This window comes from Xenopus laevis, chromosome 9_10S (assembly GCF_017654675.1).
Source record: "Xenopus laevis strain J_2021 chromosome 9_10S, Xenopus_laevis_v10.1, whole genome shotgun sequence".
NCBI classification, from domain to species: domain Eukaryota; kingdom Metazoa; phylum Chordata; class Amphibia; order Anura; family Pipidae; genus Xenopus; species Xenopus laevis.
Window position 1 is genome coordinate 74072382 of NC_054388.1, and position 22914 is coordinate 74095295.

At 38.6% G+C, this 22914-nt stretch overlaps 1 protein-coding gene across 1 annotated transcript; it reads right to left on the bottom strand.

Annotated features, from left to right (window-relative positions):
• Positions 1 to 627: 627 nt before the first annotated feature.
• On the bottom strand, positions 628 to 22438 carry atic.S (5-aminoimidazole-4-carboxamide ribonucleotide formyltransferase/IMP cyclohydrolase S homeolog). Its single transcript, XM_018238947.2, has 16 exons — positions 22220 to 22438; positions 17987 to 18113; positions 16983 to 17059; positions 15395 to 15461; positions 14572 to 14660; positions 11021 to 11172; positions 10660 to 10816; positions 9387 to 9512; positions 7937 to 8044; positions 7772 to 7857; positions 5549 to 5638; positions 4859 to 4987; positions 4676 to 4768; positions 3693 to 3875; positions 2762 to 2914; positions 628 to 821 (listed from the first exon to the last, which is right to left on the bottom strand). Exons 1-16 carry the CDS (start codon positions 22230 to 22232, stop codon positions 702 to 704), a joined length of 1770 nt encoding a protein of 589 aa, XP_018094436.1. The 5' UTR covers positions 22233 to 22438; the 3' UTR covers positions 628 to 701.
• Positions 22439 to 22914: the final 476 nt, after the last annotated feature.

The following is a 22914-nucleotide window of genomic DNA, read 5'->3' on the forward strand; positions in this document are numbered from 1 at the left end:
ACAGAGCTTATCTGTTACCTGCAAAGTAATCTGTGTCTTTTCTATTTTTTCATCCTAAATGGCTGCCCCCATGGCAACACAGCACCTTGTTTGTATAAACTACAGTAGTCTTTCTAAAGCAAGCACGTTTACCAATACAGGGAAAGGTACATTATATTTTAATCATTTTAAAATGATTTTATTTTTACGTGTTGCTGTTCCTTTAAGGTTCAAGTACACTATATCATACTGCCACCATTTTATTGAGATTTTCTGTGCTTGCCTTTGCCAGCCTTCAGTAAACTAACTACTGCCGTTAAAACCCCATCATGCAAAAAAAAAAAAACCTGAATATCCTGTAAACAATATCCTTAAAACAGTGGTTAGTGAGGTCATCAGTTATAATTGGTGATGTAGTTTCTGTCCCATGACTTACTGAAACTTGTGTATTATAAAAATGAATGTTCCCCCTGTTGTATAATATGAGGATATTATAAGTCATAGAGGAATTCCATGGCCATATGGAAATCTGTACTCAGGTTATACAGGTAGAACTACTAGATGACTTATAATATTCTTATATTTTAGGACATAAATTATTCACTGTATAAACACATGTAAGTGATCAAGGCACCAGAGAGACATAGATGGGTGTGCAAGCGGTTTTAATAGGAGCCATACAAAGATTTACTACTGCATCAACACAAATGACACAAGGAATATCAGTGGTGGAAGAGGCGCAGGTTTGTGTGTGCTAACACAATACCCAGCTCATTACAGGCATCTATCACAACTTTATCTGCAGCAGAACCAGATGGAGCAGCAATGGATTGAACCCCACTCTGAGGAGAGAAAGAATTCCATTAACAATCGCAAATCTGTGCAGGTTTATTGCCTTCAAAATACATGATAAAAGTAGCATTTTTGGTTTGGTTTTTAAATAATACATATAGAAGACTGATGGCACATGTTTCTTTTTTGTTTTTTTTACAGATAGTCACAGAGTTATATGCCTTTAATATGCCTGCTTAATGATTAATGGTAACAATTGCGTCTACTGTGGCTAAAGGGCTCTAGTGATGTATTTCTTTGCACACCAAGCCAATTAAAGAGGGAGATCACCTAAAGAGTTTTGTTTTGTATGATATAAACACTGGCCTATAATTTGTAGGAAACTTTCATTTGCAGACAGTTGGAATTTAAGCTTCTGCCTGGCTGCAAGGGTCATTGACGCACGCAGTCAGCCACTGGTTCGATGTTTATTATGGTGTATGAATAGGAGACGGCATAAAGAGACAGCAGTCTCACTTTTGAATGCTTTTCTAAACAGAGACAAGACTAACAAATCATAAACCACAAAGATCAACATAATGTCAACTAATGTACTAAAGTTTATTCTCAGTTTTACATCCCCTTAAGCTGCCTACATACAGACCAAAGAGGTAGGAGATTTGGTGTGACCAGCTTTAGTGTATTCCCAAGCAACACAATGATACGAACAGACCAGTGCTCACAATACTGTAGATACTGAGAGCATATCTTTCTTTATGGCACATCTCTGATAGAAAATTTGGGGCAAGTAGTCCATTTTGAATACCCTCTAAGCTGTGCACACTTGGGCACACACACAAATTGAGGCCAGTGCACAAAACAAATTGTGGTGGGCATAAAGAAATTTGTGTGAAAACAAACACAGTTTTTAAAAATGTGCTTGCAAGTTTAAAATTTGTGCACAATAGAAATTTATTTTTTTTTTGCACACATAGCCCAGAAAGCATTAGAGGGAACATTGCCCATGAACAAGTAGGAACATGCTAATAATAGTGATGGACGAATTTATTCAGCAGGCGCGAATTTGCGGCGAATTTGTGCGATTCGCCGCCAGTGAATAAATTCGCGAAACGGCAACAAAAAATTGCCGGGACAGGAAATTGACAAATTTTTCGGCGAAGCGGCGCAAATTCGCCCATCAATAGTTAATAACTAACAGATTGGGAACCACTGTCCTTAAGGGTGTTAACTCCTTAGTTAGAATAAGTGCATTGGAACTCTATAACAAGTCCTATATGATCTTACATTGTGACCTTTACCGACTGCTATTGTACTGGATCTTCTATAACTGCTTCACATTCTTTTTGAAATAGTAGCTCAGTTAGATCAGATTTGAATAAGTCCCTTCCAACTGATTATCTCTTGCATTTCATTATAAGATACTCATGGCATGTACTGAACTTCTCCACTTCTGTGAAGGTGGACATGTAACACGAAAGGCTAAAGGGTCAAGGATACTATGGGTCTCCTGAATAGCCCACTGGTCTGGTTGAGTTTTCCATAGATTGTATGGTCTGCTACAGGCAGGATCACTATTGCAGGAGTGGATGAAACGTCAGGACAGAAAGAGAGATTCCTGCTTACTTCATAAAGGAAACTAGACAAACAGAAAAGCCAGGGTACAATGCCTAGGAGGGGGTAGAACAATGCTTTTTCAATGTGCTATGTCTTGTCTCCTACAAAAGGAATTTTGCCTCTCTGCTTGGAGTAATTTATGGAAGAATGTGGTCTCTGTGAAGTCCAAGAACAGAAAAAGGGACTTTCCAAATTATAAAGCAGATGTGTCAGATTAGAGAATTTTGTTATTTCATGGCAGACAATTCAGGTATTTAACTTGTGTCTGCTACTAACATGCTTTTTTGCAAGCAATGTAGCAACCCTGAATTATGCAATGTTAGCCCTAGGCCAAATTCCATGATCTAACAGTGCAGCCCAGTATAATTGACCTCACCTTCTTTGCTCGCTCCAAGTTATCTTTGAATGGAAAGAAGGCGTCTGAGCTCAAGGAAACTCCACTCAGTTTAGAGATCCAATCCCTCTTCTCTGCCAAGGTCAGCTGTTCTGGAGGCTCATCATAGAGAGCTTGCCACTGTGGCAGATCTTCCTGAGGTGGCAAAGCGAAAGAAAAACTGTTCAACTCAGTAGAAATACTTAAAGGGATCCTGTCATCGGAAAACATGTTTTTTTCAAAACGCATCAGTTAATAGTGCTACTCCAGCAGAATTCTGCACTGAAATCCATTTCTCAAAAGACTAAACAGATTTTTTTTTATATTCAATTTTGAAATCTGACATGGGGCTACACATTTCGTCAATTTCCCAGCTGCCCCTGGTCATGTGACTTGTGCCTGCACTTTAGGAGAGAAATGCTTTCTGGCAGGCTGGTGTTTTCCTTCTCAATGTAACTGAAGGAGTCTCAGTGGGACATGGGTTTTTACTATTGAGTGTTTTTCTTAGATCTACCAGGGAGCTGTTATCTTGTGTTAGGGAGCTGCTATCTGGTTACCTTCCCATTGTTCTTTTGTTTGGCTGCAGGGGGGGGAGAGAGGGGGGTGATATCACTCCAACTTGCAGTACAGCAGTAAAGAGTGATTGAAGTCAGAGCACAAGTCACATGACTTGGGGCAGCTGGGAAATTGACAAAATGTCTAGCCCCATGTAAGATTTCAAAATCGAATATAAAAAAATCCGTTTGCTATTTTGAGAAATGGATTTCAGTGCAAAATTCTGCTGGAGCAGCACTATTAACTGATTCATTTTGAAAAATTTTTTTTTTCCCATGACAGTATCCCTTTATATTAGAAAATGGATTTTAAATATAAAAAAGTACAAATTAAGCAAGAAGCAATTTTAACACAGACTTTGATTTGGTTTCCATCTTACCTCTCCCAAGGTGCCGCTCACATACTGATCAATGGCATTTGAGATATCTGCCCTCTTCACCCCAGCTTTGAACTTCATGCCTAGGACACGAGGGTGATGCCGAAGCCACCAATTATCAGCTTTGTCCCCTGCTAGTCTCGTGCAGTGTATACGAGATTGCTGTCCTGCACCCATACCAATCACCTGTCATTAAGAGATCACATTAGGCGTCAGATACCTTTGGATTTCCTTAGGCAGCACAAATATTTTTGGTCAGTGCATGGAACTGCTAAAAGGGTTCACAGATACAGCAGTTGTCTACTAAGGTTACCAATCTCCCTTTAACTAGAACCTACCCGCCAGTCTAAACCTAGACTTCCCACTTCTTCAATTCATTTATCATATTTTGCCTTATGTTGCTTAATGCACTGATGAAGATTTTTATCAGTTATAAACACTGTATTTAACTCCTTATGAGTAATTATAAAAACATATCCCGATGAAATGTACCTAGAGTAGGTGAATACCCCTGTGACAATTGTTTTATGGTATAAAACTGTAATGACGGTGAGCAAACATAGGTGGTTTTCCTACAAATGCTAAACCAGTAATATTCTGTCCTATTTTGAACCCAACCAACAGTGATGCAAGATCCAACCCACTGATGGCATATTGTGAGGAGAATACAAGACAAAATGAAAGATATGGGAGGTTGTAAATAAGGCTGTGACCAAACAATAGCACAGTTAGTAAGATACAGTACTAATAAAAAGGTACAACTGTTTTGGGACATTGGGGCTTTCTATATTTAATTTAGATTTTGGAGTGTTCATAACTAGTTCTATTGGGAAGGCATAAGCAGGTTAATGGCATAGTATATAAACAACACTGGTATAAAATCCATCTTTCCCAACCTCAGTTACTACAGCTATAGCAAAGACCTAACGCAGCATAAAATTCTGGACTAGTCTGATGTTACTTTAAGAATATAAACTGAATGTTACCTGCCCATCTTTAGCATAGCAGACAGAATTAGACTGTGTATACTTCAGTGCTATTGTGGCTACTATGAGGTCTCTAACAGCAGACTCTGGGATCTGTAACAAACAAAACAAATCTCAGGTATGAAATGGGTATTTGGTACATAGCAATGCTCACACAGCCCATTTCATTCATCAATTTCAAACCTCTTTGTTGTTGGTCACAACGTTGTTGAACAAAGTGCGGTCTATAACTGCATTGTTTCTCTTCTGCTCCAGCTGTAGGCCAAACAGGCTCCGGATTTCAATGTCACTGGGCTCGTATGAAAGGTCCATCTAGCGAATGTAAACAAGATGTTTATACTAATTATTCTTTATATCTACGTGTTTTGCCTACACTAATTTGGTTATGTGTCAATTAAAGGAATCATCAAATGGAGTCTGTGTTTGTTAGATCCCATTTACGTATATTGGCAAAGAAAAATTGCAGTAAGTGGTTTGTGTTTTTCAGAAGCCTGACTAGAATACATTGCGCCCACTATATGGTGATGCTCTCTTGGGTAATATCAGGGTCTGGCTATGCTCCCCAAGTAATGCCATTGTATTCTGCTGGTGACCCCTAATTCCCATTCAGACAATGAGTGGAACAAGCTGGAAGAAGGAGGCCTAGAACCCTGGCATGCTAGGAAACATGCATGGTCCCCAACTAAATAAAAGTGCTCAGGTTGAAGTGTTATTTTTCCTCTACAATTGGCAAAGATATTTTTTTTGTAACTTTTTAGTTGTGTGGAAAACAAAATCCTCCATTGGATACATTTTGTGTAGCCTGGGTGCCTTCCTAGCTGAGCATGACTGTTGGGAAAGAGACGTTACCCCAGACCGAAATGGAAACTTCACCTGCAGGACACAGTAACTTCCATTCTTCTTTTTAGACAGGATCTTAAGAGCTTCATCCTCATACCCAGGGGCCACAATACCATCTGATACCTAAGGACAGCAGCAGGGTTTGTGTCAGCTAAACGTTTCATTTCATTAACTTAATTATATAGGAATAATATGACTTGTACTTTTGTTCATAGCTGGTGCTCTCAGACACACAGATTTTAAAGGAACAGTAACACCAAAAAAATGAAAGTCTTGTAAAGGAAAGACAATATAATGTACTGTTACCCTGCACTGGTAAAACTGGTGTGTTTGCTTGAGAAAAACAACTATAGTTTATACAAACAAGCGGCTGTGTAGCCATGGGGACAGCCATTCAAAAACAGGACACACAGTAGATAGCAGATAAGTACTGAAGAATTCCATTGTATACTATAGCTTATCTGCTGTGTAACCCATGCCTTTTCTCCTTTTTCAGCTTTGAATTGCTGCCTCCATAGCTACACAGCAGCTTGTTTATACAAAATATAGCTGTGTTTCAGAAGCACGCACATCAGTTTAAAACACTCATTTTTTGCAGTTACTGTTCCTTTAATATGTGCCCCAGTGAACTGGCTTTTTTGTGTGTACCTCCTTAATGGAGCACAAGAGTTGACGTAGCCCATTCTTTTCAATTATCCATGAATACCCCCATGGGAAAGCATATTAAAACACATGTGTTTAAAAGTCTTAAATGAGCTTTAACACATTCTAATTAAAAAATAATAAATCCATGCAGCACATTTAATGAACAGCCTACACCCAGGGCTGCCATCAGAAACATCGGGGCACCCCATGAACAGAAGCACAAAGCACCAGCATATTTGGCCACACCACTTGTGTGCTACACAAACAAAACTAGCCGCTAGGTAGGTAGGTAGGTTTTGCTAAAACAAAATGTTGAACTTGTTCAATATATTTTTTTTCATCTACATTTTACTAAAATGAACTATAACTACAGACAAAATAAAAGAGAACCTGCAACTGCTGGGGGCAAGAACTATAGGGTGCCCCGTGGGACTCATTAGCAGATGCAATATATGTTCAAGGAAAATTTCTTGTTCTCAAAGTTTAGGGGCTCAATAACTAGTCATTTGATTGCTGTACAGTTCATGTAGGAGATTCAGTAAATGAGATTCCAATAGCTATACTCCATAATAAGTAGCTCACATAGTTACATTAATGAATGCGTTAACAAGTCAGTAAAAGTATTGGGGGTCAGTGGACTTTAACTTCCATGAACAGTTAATTCAAGCAGGAACTGAACCCATGTCAAATCCTACCTCAAAGCAAAAAAGAGTTTTTAGGATCTAGGCAGAGTGAGTTTTATCTGCCAGTGTAGCACCTTAAAAAAAAAAAATTAATAAATAATCGCCCCTACCACTTGCCAGCAAGGGTGGTTCTGATGCCCCACGTGCCTTCAGCCTTAGGCTGGAACTATACGGTGCGCGTCCTTCCGATCTGACACAATGAGAGGAAGCGCAGGCGTCACGTCGGATGTGCCGAATCTGATAGAAGTAATACAAATGTCGCATCTACAGACTGTTGGCATTCAACGCGACTGTCTGATGCAAACGCTGCAAAATAGTTGTGTCATGTCAGATGCAATTGGTTTGTAGATGCGACATTTGTATTACTTGCATTTGATTTCGGCACATCCGACGTGACGCCTGAGCTTCCTCTCATCGCGGATCACAAGGACGCACACCATGTAGTTCCAGCCTTAAAGCTATCAATGCAGCGAAGGAGACAAGTGCCATTACATTTCTGGCTAACTAGCTATATTATAAACATTTTTTATTTTGCACAGACAGTTTTTATTTTTAAACTTAATTCCTTTAAGGCATTTAGGACATATTAGGGCCACTGGTCTTAAGGAGAATATAGTGTAATACCATTTATTGCATATCTTAGTAGAATATGGCCATTAGAGAAATCAGGAAAGTTTTACTGAGCATCAACTGCTTCAATTGTAATGCTTCTGTGCAAACATTCCAGTATTGAAACTAACTGTACACAGACTAGTGCTGCCCTCTTGTGAGCACAGAAAGATGTTACATTTTGATGTTAGAACATTTTAGATGCACCTTAGTGCTGTACAGCAGAGGGGTATGTATACAACTTCATAAAAGCACATCAGAGTTTAATATCTCTATACTTTATATTGCATATATTGCATATGAAACACACTCCTCTTACCTCCCGAGAGATGATTTTTGCTGTGGCAACATCACACACATCAGAAACAGCAATAAAGTCACCAAATGAGGACATTCTGTCTGCCCCTGGGTACACAAGACAATTTTAGAAATATACTGTTGTTGTGAAGAGCTTTGTGCAAGAACCCAAATACCAATATGTTACCTCTGGCTCGAGCATATGCAGTTGCTAAAGGTGTAAGTGTTGGGAAGATATCCTGGACCATACAGACTTGAGCTTCTTCCTCTGTCAGGGGCACTCCAACTGCGGCACCTGTAGGACAGATATTATTGCGTTTGGCAGATTAAACTATTTCATTGAATTTACAATACGGTTTCCAAAAAAGTCGGGACACTGTGTAACATATAAAAGAGAATAGGATGATTTGCAAATCATTTATACCCTATATTTAATGCTAAATAGTACAAACACAACATATCAAAGGTTGAAACTGAAAAATTTTGTTTTCTGAAAAATATCTGCTCATTTAGACTTTTATGCCAGCAACATATTTCAAAAAGCTTGGGGAGGGACATGTTTCCCATGGTGTATCACCTCTTCTTTTAACAGAACAGTGAAATGTTATCCCATTCTTGCCTGATATAAAATTTCAGCTGTACAACAGTCAGGGTCTTATTTATCATATTTTTGGTTTCATGTGCCAAATGTTTTCAGTGTGTGAGACGTCTGCAAGCAGGACAATTTAGCATCCAGACTTGTTTACTATGGAGTAATGCTATTGTAATATGAATAGAATTTGGTTTGGCATCGTCTTTCTGAAATACTGTAAGCAAGTTCTTCCCAGAAAAATATGTATCTGAATGGCAAAATGTTGCATTGAGGGTGCACTGTGATGGAACTGTGTCACAAGCTAGATGCTGCGGTTCATTATTTCCAAAAGGAAATTACAATTTTGACCTCCATATGAAATGGACTTGGGCCCATAGAACGCTGCAGTTTCTGCATCACATATATACGGTTTCTTCTTCACACGGTGCATTTGTGGGTGCAGCAACAAACTGTGTTCACAGACAATTGTTTTTAGTACAAATTAGAGTCTGTTTTTAATGTAGTGCCATCTGAGGGCATATTATTTTTAAATTATTATTCTGAAATATTTGCATTCAAGGATTTCACAGTAGTGTAGCCCTCCCGAGCTTTACATGAGACTTAGCCTCTTTGAAATTTGCTCTTTTAAGCATCACACAACAGTTCTAGTCTTTTGTTCTCCGGTACCTACTTTTTTTGAAATGTGCTGTTGGCATTAAATTCAAAATGAGCATATATTTTTACAAAAAACATTTTAATTTGTCTTTGCGCTATTTGCAATTAAATACAGGGTTTAAATGATTTGCAAATCATTTGATTTATATTTTCCACAGTTCTAATACTTCCCTAATACTTTAGGCACTGTTAAGGCGAACAAGGCACTTATGTAGATGTAATTTTTCTCTACTCAGTATCACAGGAAAATCTGCATATCACAAATGTTGTAATGGGTTTTGAGCATCCAGGAACAGTTTTTATTATAGTCAGACTAACTATTTTTATGACTATGACTAAATATGGTTGTGATTAACTACTACTAATCAGGCATGTTTAGATATTACTGTACCTGCTGGGCTCACGTGTTTGAAGGATGTGGCAGCTGGTAGTCCCAGGGCATTCTTCAATTCTCTAACAAGCTGCCAGGCATTTAGAGCATCACACAGGTTAATGAACCCAGGAGAGCCATTCAGCACTGCAAGAAAAGAGATAAAAAGGTTTGAGGTATTATTCATTTATTAAAGCAAGGCTGGATTCCTGTGCCTCTAACCTTTTGGAATATAGAAAATGAAGTAGCTGAGGGTAACAGAACATATATCACAGACAGAAACCACATCTAGTGAATACAACTAAATAAATATGATTTTCTGGGATGTCTAAAAGTCATCAACTCAGAAGCAAAATTACAAACAGAGGTTGTTCCGACAAGTATGACTAAATAAGCAAACATATAAGTGAATGATTATCATCATCATCATCATCATCATCATCATCATGTGGCACTTCTCAGGTTATATCTTTCACACTATACTGCTGATATCCTGCAAATGATCGTTTGTTTACAATGGATTGTCTGTACCTGTAAGTACATCAGATTGTTGTACCTACTGCTTTTCTATTCCAATCTTCTGTTTTCCCAGTTCTCAATGCCATGTTCAAAACCAATAAAGCTCAACTACATAAAATAAAAACACAGATATAATAGCAATAATTTGTTTTCTCGTGGCTTTCATATGCTGTGACTTTCCACAATCAACTGGAGTTTAAAACCTGTTAGGCAATGAAAAATGCTTACAAATGTCTATGGTGCATATGGTAGGATCTAGTTTTTGAAAAAAATAATCTATCATAGCCTGTTATTTACAGGTAAACTGATATGCAAATAGAGGGAATTCCCCAGTTTTCTTTTGAATGATTGAAATGTCTGATTACCTACAAACACCAGTGGAGTTCTGTGAATACATTTCACCATTACACCGTTAGCGTGCACAGTTGGCAAGACACAGCTTACTCACTAATACAGTTAATAGGGTCTGTCAAAGATGCCTCAAATGTAGCTGCTAAGGAAGTATCCCAATGGGCCCCACCATTTGCAAATAGCTGTGGTTGCCCTTTATTCACGAGGTAATGGTTAGTGGCTTCTCCAAACAACTGTACTTCGGCATCACAGATGTGGCAGTGCACCTAGTTACTTCAGATGCAAGAAAACTGGTACCTGCTGGAACCATCATGTGTGAAATAAAAATGTTAAACAGTTTCATATGGGACACATATCGTACAACAAGTAGCAAATGTGAAATCCTATCAATCATGATTATCCTGGACCTCACCCAAGCACTCACCTGTGAGGGGAAGCTGTGGCCCACGAGTGTAAATCTGAGCAGGAACCTGATGGGGGTTTATTCCATAGCGCAGAGGAAGTTGAGAAATGCCCTTACTGTATTGCTTCCGAAAGTAATCAGAGATGGCATCGTCATACTGTGCAGTGTGGGTAAATGCCTGCAAAGGGTAGAGATGTACCTTATACTCACAAACACAAACTTTTTTGGCATAAACACTCTGCTGCATATGAAACAGTACTTATGGACAGAGATGCAGCGGATAATAACCATCTTTAGAAATAGTTTAAGCTCAGTTTTTCCCTATATCAAGATTGCCTGCTTTTTGTGGTTTGGGACATTTGTAAAACCCATGTGTACACACCTTAAGGGCCAGCTGACATCGTGTCTCTGGAGTGGTGTTCTTTTTATCAGATTTCCCCATTTCCTCTGCGATGCACTTGTAGTCGCTAGGGTCACACACAACTGTCACCCGGGCATGGTTCTTTGCAGCAGCACGTAACAGTGTGACACCGCCTACATTAAGGGAAAAAAAAGTTAGAATTGTGATTCATCTATATAAGTGCAGAATTGGAGCTTTAAACAAAAAAGTATCTGTAAGAATTAAGAAACTATTCACATGCCAAAATTGCATACTTACGATCTTATTTGAAAGTTTGTGAACCCTTTAACATTTTCTATATTTTTATGAATGTGACCTAAAACATCATCTGATTTTCAAACAAGTCCTAGAAGTAGATGAAGAAAACTTAAAAAGCTAAAAAAAAATTTAAAAAAAGAATTCAGTTTGTTAATGTATTTACTGAAAAAAAACAAACAAAAAAAAAGACCCAATAACCTATGTGTGTGTGGCAAAAGTAAGGGAGTCTTTAGGATTATCATATAATTTGAAGGTGAAATCAGAGTCAGGTGTTTTTAGTCAATGGGATAACGATCAGGTGTGAGAGAGAGATCCGGTTTTATTTAAAGAATAGGGATCCAGAAAAACCTGATCACACATACAACACATTAGTGGATGTGTAGAATGGCTCGAACAAAGGAGGTGTCTTGAGGACCTCAGAAAAAGAGTTGCTGATGTCCATAAAGCTGGAAAAGGTTACAAGACTCTCTCTAAGGGGTAAGGTAACAATGGTAACAATCGCTTTTCCGAAGTCACCTCACGAGGAAACTTCAGTCGTCTTCGGAAAACTGAAGCGATCCGAGTGTCATCTCGTCGGTAATTCACATTCTAGCCAGCAGGAAGGCATCTCGGGAAGATTCGTCGCCTGAAGAAGAGGCAAGTTGTCGCAGGGCAACTAATCTCCCAGAGTAGCAACGTGTGCCACCACCCTAAAGAGTTTGGACTCCACCAGTAAATCAGATTGTGTACAAATGAAGGAAATTCAAGACCATTGTTACCATTACCACTGTGGGGATCCTCACAGATGAACAATGGGAGGTTTTTCTCCAATCACCAAACAAAATTTCCACTAACCCCAGGCACAAAATTCTACAATTGTATCTGATACATAGGGCTTATTATACTCCTCTGAGGCTGCACAGAATAAATCCCAGCCTTTCCCCTAACTGTTTAAGATGCGGGGACTCCACTGGTACCCTGATGGGCTGCAATATTGGAAGTATTATCGGAAGTGGTGGGCCTAAGTTTGGACCCTGAAATGTTGGTTTGTCTAATTGGGATTCTCTCTGGTCAGCAAATGACCACCGCCATAAAGAGTCTTCTAAATAAGGCCTTATTTCAAGCTAGACAACTGATCTGCATGAGCTGGAGGGCAAATAAGCCACCATCCTTAGATACATGGGTTAGTAACATGTCCAACGTGGGTACACAAGAATTTCTGCAAAGTAAAAGGAATGGGCAATTGGTAAGATATCACAAAATCTGGACCCCATGATTGACGAAGTTTCCCCTAACGCGTATTCAATCCTAACTCTGTAATAAAATGTCACAATTGTGTATCACCACCGAATTTGTGGGTTTATGGTAAACAACTCACTATGTTTGTTACAGGAATCATTGCTATATATTTTACCAATATATTTGGTGTACTGTGCATTAAGTGAACTCTGTGAAGTACTACATATGCCAACATTGTGTTGTTGTACTCTGCTTCTCCTTTTTTATTGCAAATAAATTTATCTGAACAAAAATAAATAAATACATTACTATTTATAATAATTTTTGTTTAACTAGGTTTTCTTCATCTTCTTTTAGGACTTGTTTGAAAATCAGATGTTATGTTCCATTCATAAAAATATAGAACATTTTAAAGGGTTCACAAGGGGGGGAGGGACAAGTCTGGCAATTAAAAATGTGATCACTCATGAGTTTGTGTACAGAAAAATATTCATCAATGGGGTACAGCGATTGTCCCTGGAAACCAAAACTTGGTGTGTTTTGTCTGACACTAGGGGCCCATGATTTTACACTTACAGGGCTGGACAAAACAGGTTTCAGCTGGTAGCCCTAAGTGCAAACAATGCAATGCAAAGGTGCTCAAGAGGATTTGAGGGGTCAGATACAAAGCCCCATCCAGTGTGCAAAAAAAAAAAAGAAAATTGCTCCATATCTCTGAGCTCTGTTTTGGATCGAAAAGGTCAGTTGGCTTTGCTCTGAAAGGAACTCTGTGTTAAGCATAATTAATTCAAGAGTTCTGGACAGAGGGAGGCACATAAGCATCCTCCTCCCACTCCATACCTTGTGCCTAATTCAGAAGAGCAAGATACAGAGCGATATGAGGCACAGCCTCATCACTGGGAGCTGGATTTCTCATCCACTGCTCAGTGACCACTATGGTTATAAAAGTTAACATTGGATGCCCAAAGATCAAAGGGACATGGAAACATTGCTACACTCAGAGCTGATAGTTAACAGGTAGATATCACTTTAAAAAGTGTAAATATGCAAAGTATACATGTTCTCTTCAAAGTGGGAGCTGACATATTACTTGCCTAGGTGCCATTTTCAATAGACATTAGAAAAACTGATGAATTCCAGTACAAGAACAAAACAATTGCACGGGGTGCTCTTCTATGCACCTTTGTGATTTATATAATTTTTTTTAGTTTGTACGATGAAAGCCTTTTATAAACAGCAAATATAATAAATTTGGAACAACAGCGATACCTGATCGCTTGATTTCGGTCAACTGGCTATTTGGCTGAAAACTGATTTATGCAGAATAGCAACAATGTGAAAATTAAATTAGTGAACAGAGGATGTGACAAGAACTTCCTTGTCAAACTAAATGGTAGGCTGTGCCACATAAAAAGCTGGTCTTGTGGTTTCAAATCCATTGTTTGTTTTTGTTTCCCATAGAATTCAAGAAAGGAATTCAGCAATTAATTTAACTACTTAATCCTGGTGAACTTCAGGTCAGTATCATGCAGAAGCAGAAAGCTGACAGTTTTGTAAACAGGCATAAGCATTGGAGTGGGGAAAAGAGCAACGATTGAAACCATCAACGCTGAAGCTGACCCTGAGCTTTATAAACAATATTGTAACAACAAAAAATTGTGAAGTGCAAGCACAACATAACTGTTCACCTCAAGTTTTTATACACAAGTAACAAGAAAAAAAAACAAATTTGTTCTCAGACAAGGACATGTGTCCATGATACTGCGACAGTCCTTGGGTCTCACGGCCCGTGTGAAATAAAAAGAATAAACAATGAGGGAGTGTACAAACTTTCACCTTTTGTATACTAAATAGGAAAAATTTGTTATTTTAGGAGGGATAATGAGAGGAAATAATTAAAGGTCTCCCTCTTGTTGAACATTCTACTCTTAAACATACAGAAAAATAAAAATAATTCCAAGAAATAATATTATATTACAAAACACCTATTCTTGTGATTACGTTTATTACATTCCCCAGTGTTTGTTATTTGGGAAATAAAATAAAGTGAATGTTACCAATATCAATTTGTTCCACTGCTTCCTCCACAGTAACACCAGCTGCAGACACAGTCTTCACAAATGGGTACAGGTTACACACAACAACTCTGCAAGGGGAACACAAGAGCCACAAATGCCTTTATTATACAGAACAAAACGTAGCGCAGAGTAAACTCCAGTAGCCAAAGTACATGCAAACAGGGCCATGTTCAAAACTCGATCAAGTACCCCCTTTTCAGACCCAAAAGCCAACTGTTATACAGAATGCTCGGGGGCCTTGGGATTTACGGATAAGGGATCTTTCCGTAATTTGGATCTTCATACCTTAAATCTACCAAAAAATCCTGTAAACATTAAATAAAACCAATAAGCTGGCTTTGCTTCCAATAAGGATTAATTATATCTTAGTTTGGATCAAGTACAAGGTAATGTTTTATTATTACAGAGAAAAAAGGAAATCATTTTTAGAAATTTGGATTATTTGATTATAATGGAGTTTATGGGAGACAGCTATTCTGTAATTCATAGCTTTCTGGATAACTTCATGTATTACTTTCTACCACAAAAATCCCTTAGTAATGCCTTCGATAGGCACAAGGCTTTAAAAGGAAAACATGACATTTCAAAAAGCAGTAGAAGTTTTTATCTACTGAATGTACTTAGAGGTGTTGGTGGTCCAGCTGATGAAAATGTATTGCCTATGGATAATCTTTATGTTTGGTGCAATAGCAAACATTACAGCTCCAACTCTTCTGTCCAGGCACACCCCATGGATATTCTTCTTTGTTCTATTCATTCATTTGCATTTTCTATTTCCCAGAGTGATTCTCATTTGCCCTACCTGATATAGCTAAAGCCCAGTCTGCTTACATCTGCTTGATCTTCTGGGCTGCTTCTTGCCAGGATCCCTGGTTAAAAATAAATAAATTATAATTCTAAAAATGATAATTATACGACGTGGAAGTTACTGCTGGCATCTGCCAAAATTCACAGTCTGTTACAGGCAAGAACTATTACTTAATGGATGCACATCACTCCCATATTTTTTCAGCATCCAATAGGAGCTTGGCAGGTAGCTGACACAGTCAACACACTTTACATAAAAAGTTTAACCCTATACTTGTGCCACATCAAGCTGTGAGTCGGACATGTTCACATATGGCAGCTTTTTTTGACAGGACCCTCTACCTTTCGTACTGGTTATTGGTGGTTTTTGTGTGCTTTTTTGTGGGTTTAATGTATACACCCATTTACTGGCTATTTTTTTTATTTTTATTTTTTTATAAAGTGCCAAATAAATGTTGGCTGTTGGTGATGCTATTTATCTATGGATCTGGGACTGGTTGAAAAGTTGTGTACAGGGACTTGTTTTCATCTGTACACCCACTAACTCAGTGGTTTCTCAAGGGAATCAAATTATGTTGCAGAAATGTTTCAAGATCAAAAAATGTATTTCTTATCTAATTGTAGGTAACAAAATGTATATAAATGATGATGATCATGAACACTCAACCTAAAAAGCAAAGTGAATAATTTAATTATCAAGTAAATAGGCAACAAATGAACAGTAGCACTTATACATTTTATGCAAGCTTTAACAATATTCCATAGCATTGGTCTTACATAGCTATAGCATCTAACATAGATATTTACTTATAGTGCTGCTAATGAGGAATGCTAAAAATAGATAGAAGTGACCAAGAGTGTTCTTAAACTGCACTGGCTTTGCTTGAACTACAGGCGTCACTGAGATTATGATCACATGGAACAGTATGCTTGGGAATTCAAGTCCAAAGACCAGCTGGAGTGTTACAAGATATTCCTGCAGATAGCATTATATTCCCTAAAGTTGAGTAATAAAACCAGCAACTAAAGACACACATTTGTCTACACCAGGGATTCCTAACCTGTGGGTCAGGAACCAAAAACAAGTGTGTACCTAATATTTTCTTTAATAATTAGACATTTCTTCCAACTGTACAAAGTAGTAATTATAATAAGGCGCATGGCTGGATCCAAACCAATTTTTATGTTGTGAAGCGGAAAGGTTACTTATTGGTCTATACACAAACTTTTCATTGTTGTCTTGAGTGTGAAGGGTCAGGACCATTGCTTGAGAGCTGTATGTTGTGCATGTGCTCTGAGAGACATCAGTAATATCATATATTACCCACAGACAGTGCACACAATGTATTAAGTTTGACTCTCTGGAGAACACAGCAAATGTCAGAAATATGGCAAGCAACATTTTTTTTCCAATTTAGCAAACAACTTTGGAATTTTTGGAAGTATCAGGTGATGCTCTGGATGTATAAATGGCACATGGCTACTGAATTATTGGACTTATGTTTGAGAGACACAAATCATTCAGCGTTATACTATCCTTACTTATTCATACATGCAAGGTCCAACTTTGATTTATATCTCACCTGCATGAACTGCAGGGTGCAGAGTTTTTACCCTGCCCCCCAACATCTCTGGAAACCCAGTGATCTCAGACACATCCCTGTAACAGAACAAAATATATTATATATTGTAATATATCACATTAACCTGTGTGATTTGATTCATTATGCATGTTTGAATAACCTGGACGTAGAAGTGATGATGTCATTAATTGGGAAGTTACACAGTTTTTAAATTTTATTTATATTGCTTGGTAACACATCTTGAAAAAGGTAGAAACTATGTAAACTAGATGTAACTTGTTGTACTCAAATAAATTTCTTGGAGAAAAGGAAAATCGGTGTGCATGCTATTATATATATATATATATATATATATATATATATATATATATATATATATATGAAACTTTCATTCACATAGGAGACTGACGTTTCAACCTCCTCATAGGCCTTTCTCACTTTGAGTTTCTGAAGCATTTTGGATATTGCAACTTCGGCCTCATCAGTCATAACTGGAATCACATCATTTTTATGGGATCGAAAAGAAATCTCATTTAAAGGAACAGTTCAGTGTAAAAATAAAAACTGGTTAAATAGATAGGCTGTGCAAAATAAAAAAATGTTTCTGAAATATTTAATGAGCCAAAAATGTAATGTACAAAGGATGGAGTGACTGGATGTCTAACACAACAGAACACTACTTCCTGCTTTACCACTCTCTAACTCTGAATTAATCAGTTGCCTAAAGAGGAAACTTCTGGCGAATTCGGAATACGAAGCGCCGTGTGTGCCATGCCACAGGTGATTTTTCATTATAGCTGGCAGGAAGACAGGGGGAAGCCGTTCGGGGAGATTATTCGCCCCAAAGAAGAGGCGATTAGTCGCCAGGCGAATAAATCTCCCCGAATCGCCAGGTACATTTTTTGATACATGTAATTGGATTGTGCCTTTAGACTGTACAATTCCTTTAATATAGAGCAATAAAGATTACTTAGTATCAACAAAGATATAAACAGGTTCTGTACCTGACAGAGAGCCCTGCATCCCGCAGACACTTTGCAGTCCCTCCAGAGGCAACTAAAGAGAGGCCAAGGGTGCTCAGCTGCTGTGCAAACTCTACCAGTCCACTTTTATCTGACACACTGAACAGAGCTGGGATAAATAGACACATTTAAGAGCAAATCATATTTCTTAAAGGAGAATTCAACCCTTAAGTAAAAAAAACGATACGCAGACCCCTCCCCCCCAGCCAAGCTGCTAACCTGGGGAAATGCCCCTAACTTTTTACTTACCCCTCAGTGCAGATTCAGGGATTGCAGTTCACGGCAGCCATCTTCCGGGTCTTTGGTAATCTGAGACCTGCGTGCAGACTGTGGTGAACTGCAATCCCTGAATCTGCACCGAGGGGTTAAGTACATCCTTACACCAAGCTTCATAAAATTCTGCTTTGTGTCAGTGGTCATGTGGTAGAATTAAAGTCAAAACTGAATGTGATTTATCACAGGCCCACTATTGTCCGTATAATAGATAAGGGAGCGGTACATAGCAATATCAGCTCAACAAAGTTTCACCATGTTTCTTAATGGGGTGGTTCACCTTTAAAGGATAAGTAAGATAAGATATCTATCCCTACATTCTGTTCTAAAGTTTCAAAACATTGAGGCCGGTGTCCTTTCTAAGATAGAAGCCAGAACATAATACAGAAATCAGTCAGAAAGGACATCAGATTCAGTGTAGTGAGAGAGGTATGTCATTTTGGGGCAGTTTAGAGTATTTTTAGGGAATTAAAATAAAAGGTTTATTTATTCTTTAAAATTACCTTTTAGTTGGAGGTAAACTTTCATATTCTAAGACTATTTGCAAATGGTTGTGGTTTTGGTTTTAATAAGAGACTGGAAGATGAATCGGACAGGGCTGGAATATAAAGAGAAGGGCAAAATCAGCAGGGAGGGCTGAGATGTATAGGTCCAGAGATACAATAGTTGATAATATTTCACAGATACTGCCAACTAAATGTAGCAAATTGCAACAGTCCGGAATGCTCCTGGATCACTGAGCTGCCAGACTGAGACACTAGAGATACAAACATTAAACTTTCGGAAAACATTAAAAAAATAAAACATGGAAAGCAACTGAAAAAAAGTCTGTTTATGGTGAACCTTATGCTAGGGCTGCCAGTTTTGTAGCTGGGATGGTAATAGGTGGCAATGCCTTACACTTTCCAGTTATTAACCATAAAAGGGTTGTTCACCTTCCAAAACACTTTTTTCAGATTGTTCACCATAAACAAAGACTTTTTTCAGTTGCTTTCCATCTTTTCTTGTTTACTGTTTTCCGAAAACTGAAGTTTAAAGTTTAATGTTTGTATCTCTAGTGTCTCAGTCTGGTGGCTCAGTGATCCAGGAGCATTCCAGACTGTTGCAATTTGCTACATTTTAGTTGATACGTTTCTTGGCAGTATCTGTGAAATATTATCAACTATTGTATCAATTCTAACAGCTGCCTTTAATGAAACTCAGGAATTCTGCTCAGCAGGGACAAAGATACCAAGCGTATCAACTAAAAGTATCAATTTAAAACAGTTAAAGTGGTGGTTCACCTTTAAGGTAACTTTTTGTATGTTATAGAATGCCCAATTCTAAGCAATTTTTCAATTGGTTTTCATTATTTTTTATAGGTTTAGAATTATTTGCCTTTTCCTTTTGACTCTTTCAAATGGGTGTCGCTGACGCCTTCTAAAAAGCAAATGCTCTGTAAGGCTAATTTTTATTACTCATCTTTCTATTCATCTTTCTTTCTATTCCTCTCCTATTTATATTCCAGTGTCTTATTCAGATTGATGCATGGTTTCTAGGGTAATTTGGACCCTAGCAACCAGATTACTTAAAATGCAAATTGAAGAATTGCTGAATAAAAAGCTAAATAACTCAAAAACCACAAATACTAAAAAAATAAAACCAATTGCAAATTGTCTCAGAATATCACTCTCTGCATCATACTAAAAGTTATCTCAAAGGTGAACCACCCCCCAAAACTTTACACTTCAATATTAGAAAAAGTCACTAATAGAAAATAGAAAGTAAATGGGAAAAGTCTTTATTTCTTTCTGGTGATCTAACTGAAACCAACTGAACTGAAAAAAGTGTTTAAAGGTGAACAACCCCTTTAACATTATTTCTTCTGTGCATTAACATAAGCATAAACTATGTAAAATTATTCATCCCTAGTAATATGACCAGCCAACTATAAGAGAGATCTTTAACGTGATCTGCAACATATTAAAGGGCCCTGTACACACACAGCATTTAACCAAGGGCATTGTAACATTGTAATATTTTGAGCACTAGATCACCTTTGAATTTCTATATTTAATAGACTTAGTTTGAATGTTCACTATATTATAAGCTAGCTCTTCTCTAAACTTTTACACAATTTTGAAGGGGTGGTTCACCTTTAAGTTAACTACAGTATGTTATAAAATGGCCAGTTGTAAGCACTTCTCAATTGGCCTCCATTATTTATTATATTTTTTTTTAAATTATTTACATTCTTCTTCTTCTTCTTCTTCTGACTCTTTCCAGCTTTCAAATGGAGGTTGCAGACCCCATCTAAAAACAACTGCTCTGTAAGGCTACACATTTACTACTTTTTATTCCTCATCTTTCAATGCAGGCCCCTCTCCTGGCGTGGTTGCTAGGGTAATTTGGACTCTAGCAACCAGATGGCTGAAACGGCAAACTGGAGAGCTGCTGAATAAAAAGCTAAATAACCCCAAAATTAAAAATGAAACCTTATTGCAAACAAAAGTTAACTCAAAGGTGGACAACTCCTTTTAAGGAAAGGGGGGCCCTCCTACTACTTACATATAATGGTTTTGGGATGCTGTGCATGAGATAGATATATTGGTAGTGATAGAGTGGACAGGGAACCAATACATTTACCCTTTGTTTTCTACCCAAAAAAGAACGTATCTGTTTATCTCACTTTCAGGGCCGGAACTAGGGGTAGGCAGAGTAGGCACCCACCTATGGCGCCATCATGGGGGGGCACACTTTTAAGGAGAATTTTTTTATTTGCTTGACCTTTTAATAGTTTTTCAATTTCATAAACTGCCTGCTCTTGCCCGTGATTCGTACTGTGGGCAGAAACACTTCCCACCTCCCTCTTGGCAGCTGGCACAGATACATATTTGTGGGCAATATCTTGGCTGCTGCTGATTGCACAGGTTAACAGATTATATGGGGCAATATGATGGATTTTTGGCTGCTGCTGGCACAGATACATATTTGGGTGCAATATGATGGATTCTTGGCTCCTGCTGGCACAAGTATATATTTGGAGTCAATTCTGTGGATATTTTGGCTGCTGCTGGCTCAGGTACATGGGGCAATATATTGGCTGCTGGCACAGGTACACAGATGTTTGGGGTATTATGATGGATTGTTGGCTCCTGCTGGCACAGGTACAAATTAGGGGCAATATTATGGATTTTTGGCTCCTGTTGGTACAAGTACATAATTGGGGGCAATATAATGGATTTTTTTTTGCTGCTGCTGGCAAAGGTACAGGTTGGGGGTAACAATATGATGGATGTTTTGGCTTATGCTGGCACACAGATTGGGAGTTGGGGAGCAATCTGAGGGACTGACTGCCATTGGCACAGGTACAAATGGGAGCAATACAATAGGTGTTGGCACAGGTACATAATGTAACACAATGGCTGCTGGCACAGGGGACAATATTAATGGTAAGGTGGGAAATGGTAATGTAGGACCGGGTGGGGGGCACTGATTGAAGCCCTAGGGTGCCAAAATACCTTGGTCCAGCCCTGCTCCCTTTATTTGAATACATACAGAGTGCAATGTACTTTAGAACCTGTGCCAGTTGTAATTGTCTTTTACATGAGGGTATATAAAGCAAGGACCGCAGTAAATACACAAGATTAAGTTTGGGGGGGGTAGAAGGAAGTGAGAGTTTTAGTTGCCCACGCAATTGAATAGACCGGACCCGAGCTACAGAACTAAATGATATAAAGACAAGCTGGGTGGGTAGATTGCTTGGTAGTGAAGCCTGGGTGTTGCTAGGTGAGCCGGCAATAGGGATGCGACACTGGGTACCACAGGGCTCAGAGCGATTAGTAATAGTCGCGCTAAAAGCATTTGAGTGGGTTAAAATGATCTGAAGGCGCCGACATGTTCCAACACTGCCGCTACTGATTCCGCCCCGACAAGTCGCACTACTGCAAGAGGATCACTTACCGATCTCCTCCATCTCCGCAAACAGCTACACGTGGGGCAGAACGCACAGGCCTGAGGGTTTGGAAGAGGCGGTGCCTGACACTGCTTTGGGCGGGTCTCTGACGATAATTTCGGATCTGGCAGGTAAAGAGCCAAGCCGCAGACTTGTTCGAGTGGGCGGAGTTAAGTGACAGTGGCAGACATGGGGTTTGAGAAAGGGGCGGGGCATGAACTTAATCGAGGCGCGTTATAGTGAGATAAAATAAAGGCGCTCCTGGTTGGGTCCATCCGGGGATTAGCTGGTCGGAGCGAGTGTTTCAATAAGGAAACGGAAGTGAAACTGCCGAAGGTCGTGTAAGACTGAAGTCTGTATTTGCTTGTATGACTGCAGGGCTGTCTGTGATTGGCTGTCCTCATAATGTGCTTCTGGCAGGGACACGCCTACACATCATATAAAACACACAGGGACAGAAAAGATCTGAAGGTAGCTCAAAAAATGGCCTGTTTAAAGGGATACTGTCATGGGAAAAAATGTTTTTTTCAAAATGAATCAGTTAATAGTGCTGCTCCAGCAGAATTCTGCACTGAAATCCATTTCTAAAAAGAGCAAACTGATTTTTTTATATTCAATTTTGAAATCTGACATGGAGCTAGACATATTGTCAATTTCCCAACTGCCCCAAGTCATGTGATTTGTGCTCTGATAAACTTCACCA

Excerpts from the sequence above, each read along its gene's own strand:
- atic.S (XM_018238947.2), bottom strand. Across the intron at positions 8,045-9,386 it reads CAAACACGTGAGCCCAGCAG|GTGCCGCAGTTGGAGTGCCC; the intron begins GTACAGTAATAT and ends TCTGTCCTACAG. Across the intron at positions 7,858-7,936 it reads TGCATATGCTCGAGCCAGAG|GGGCAGACAGAATGTCCTCA; the intron begins GTAACATATTGG and ends TTGTGTACCCAG.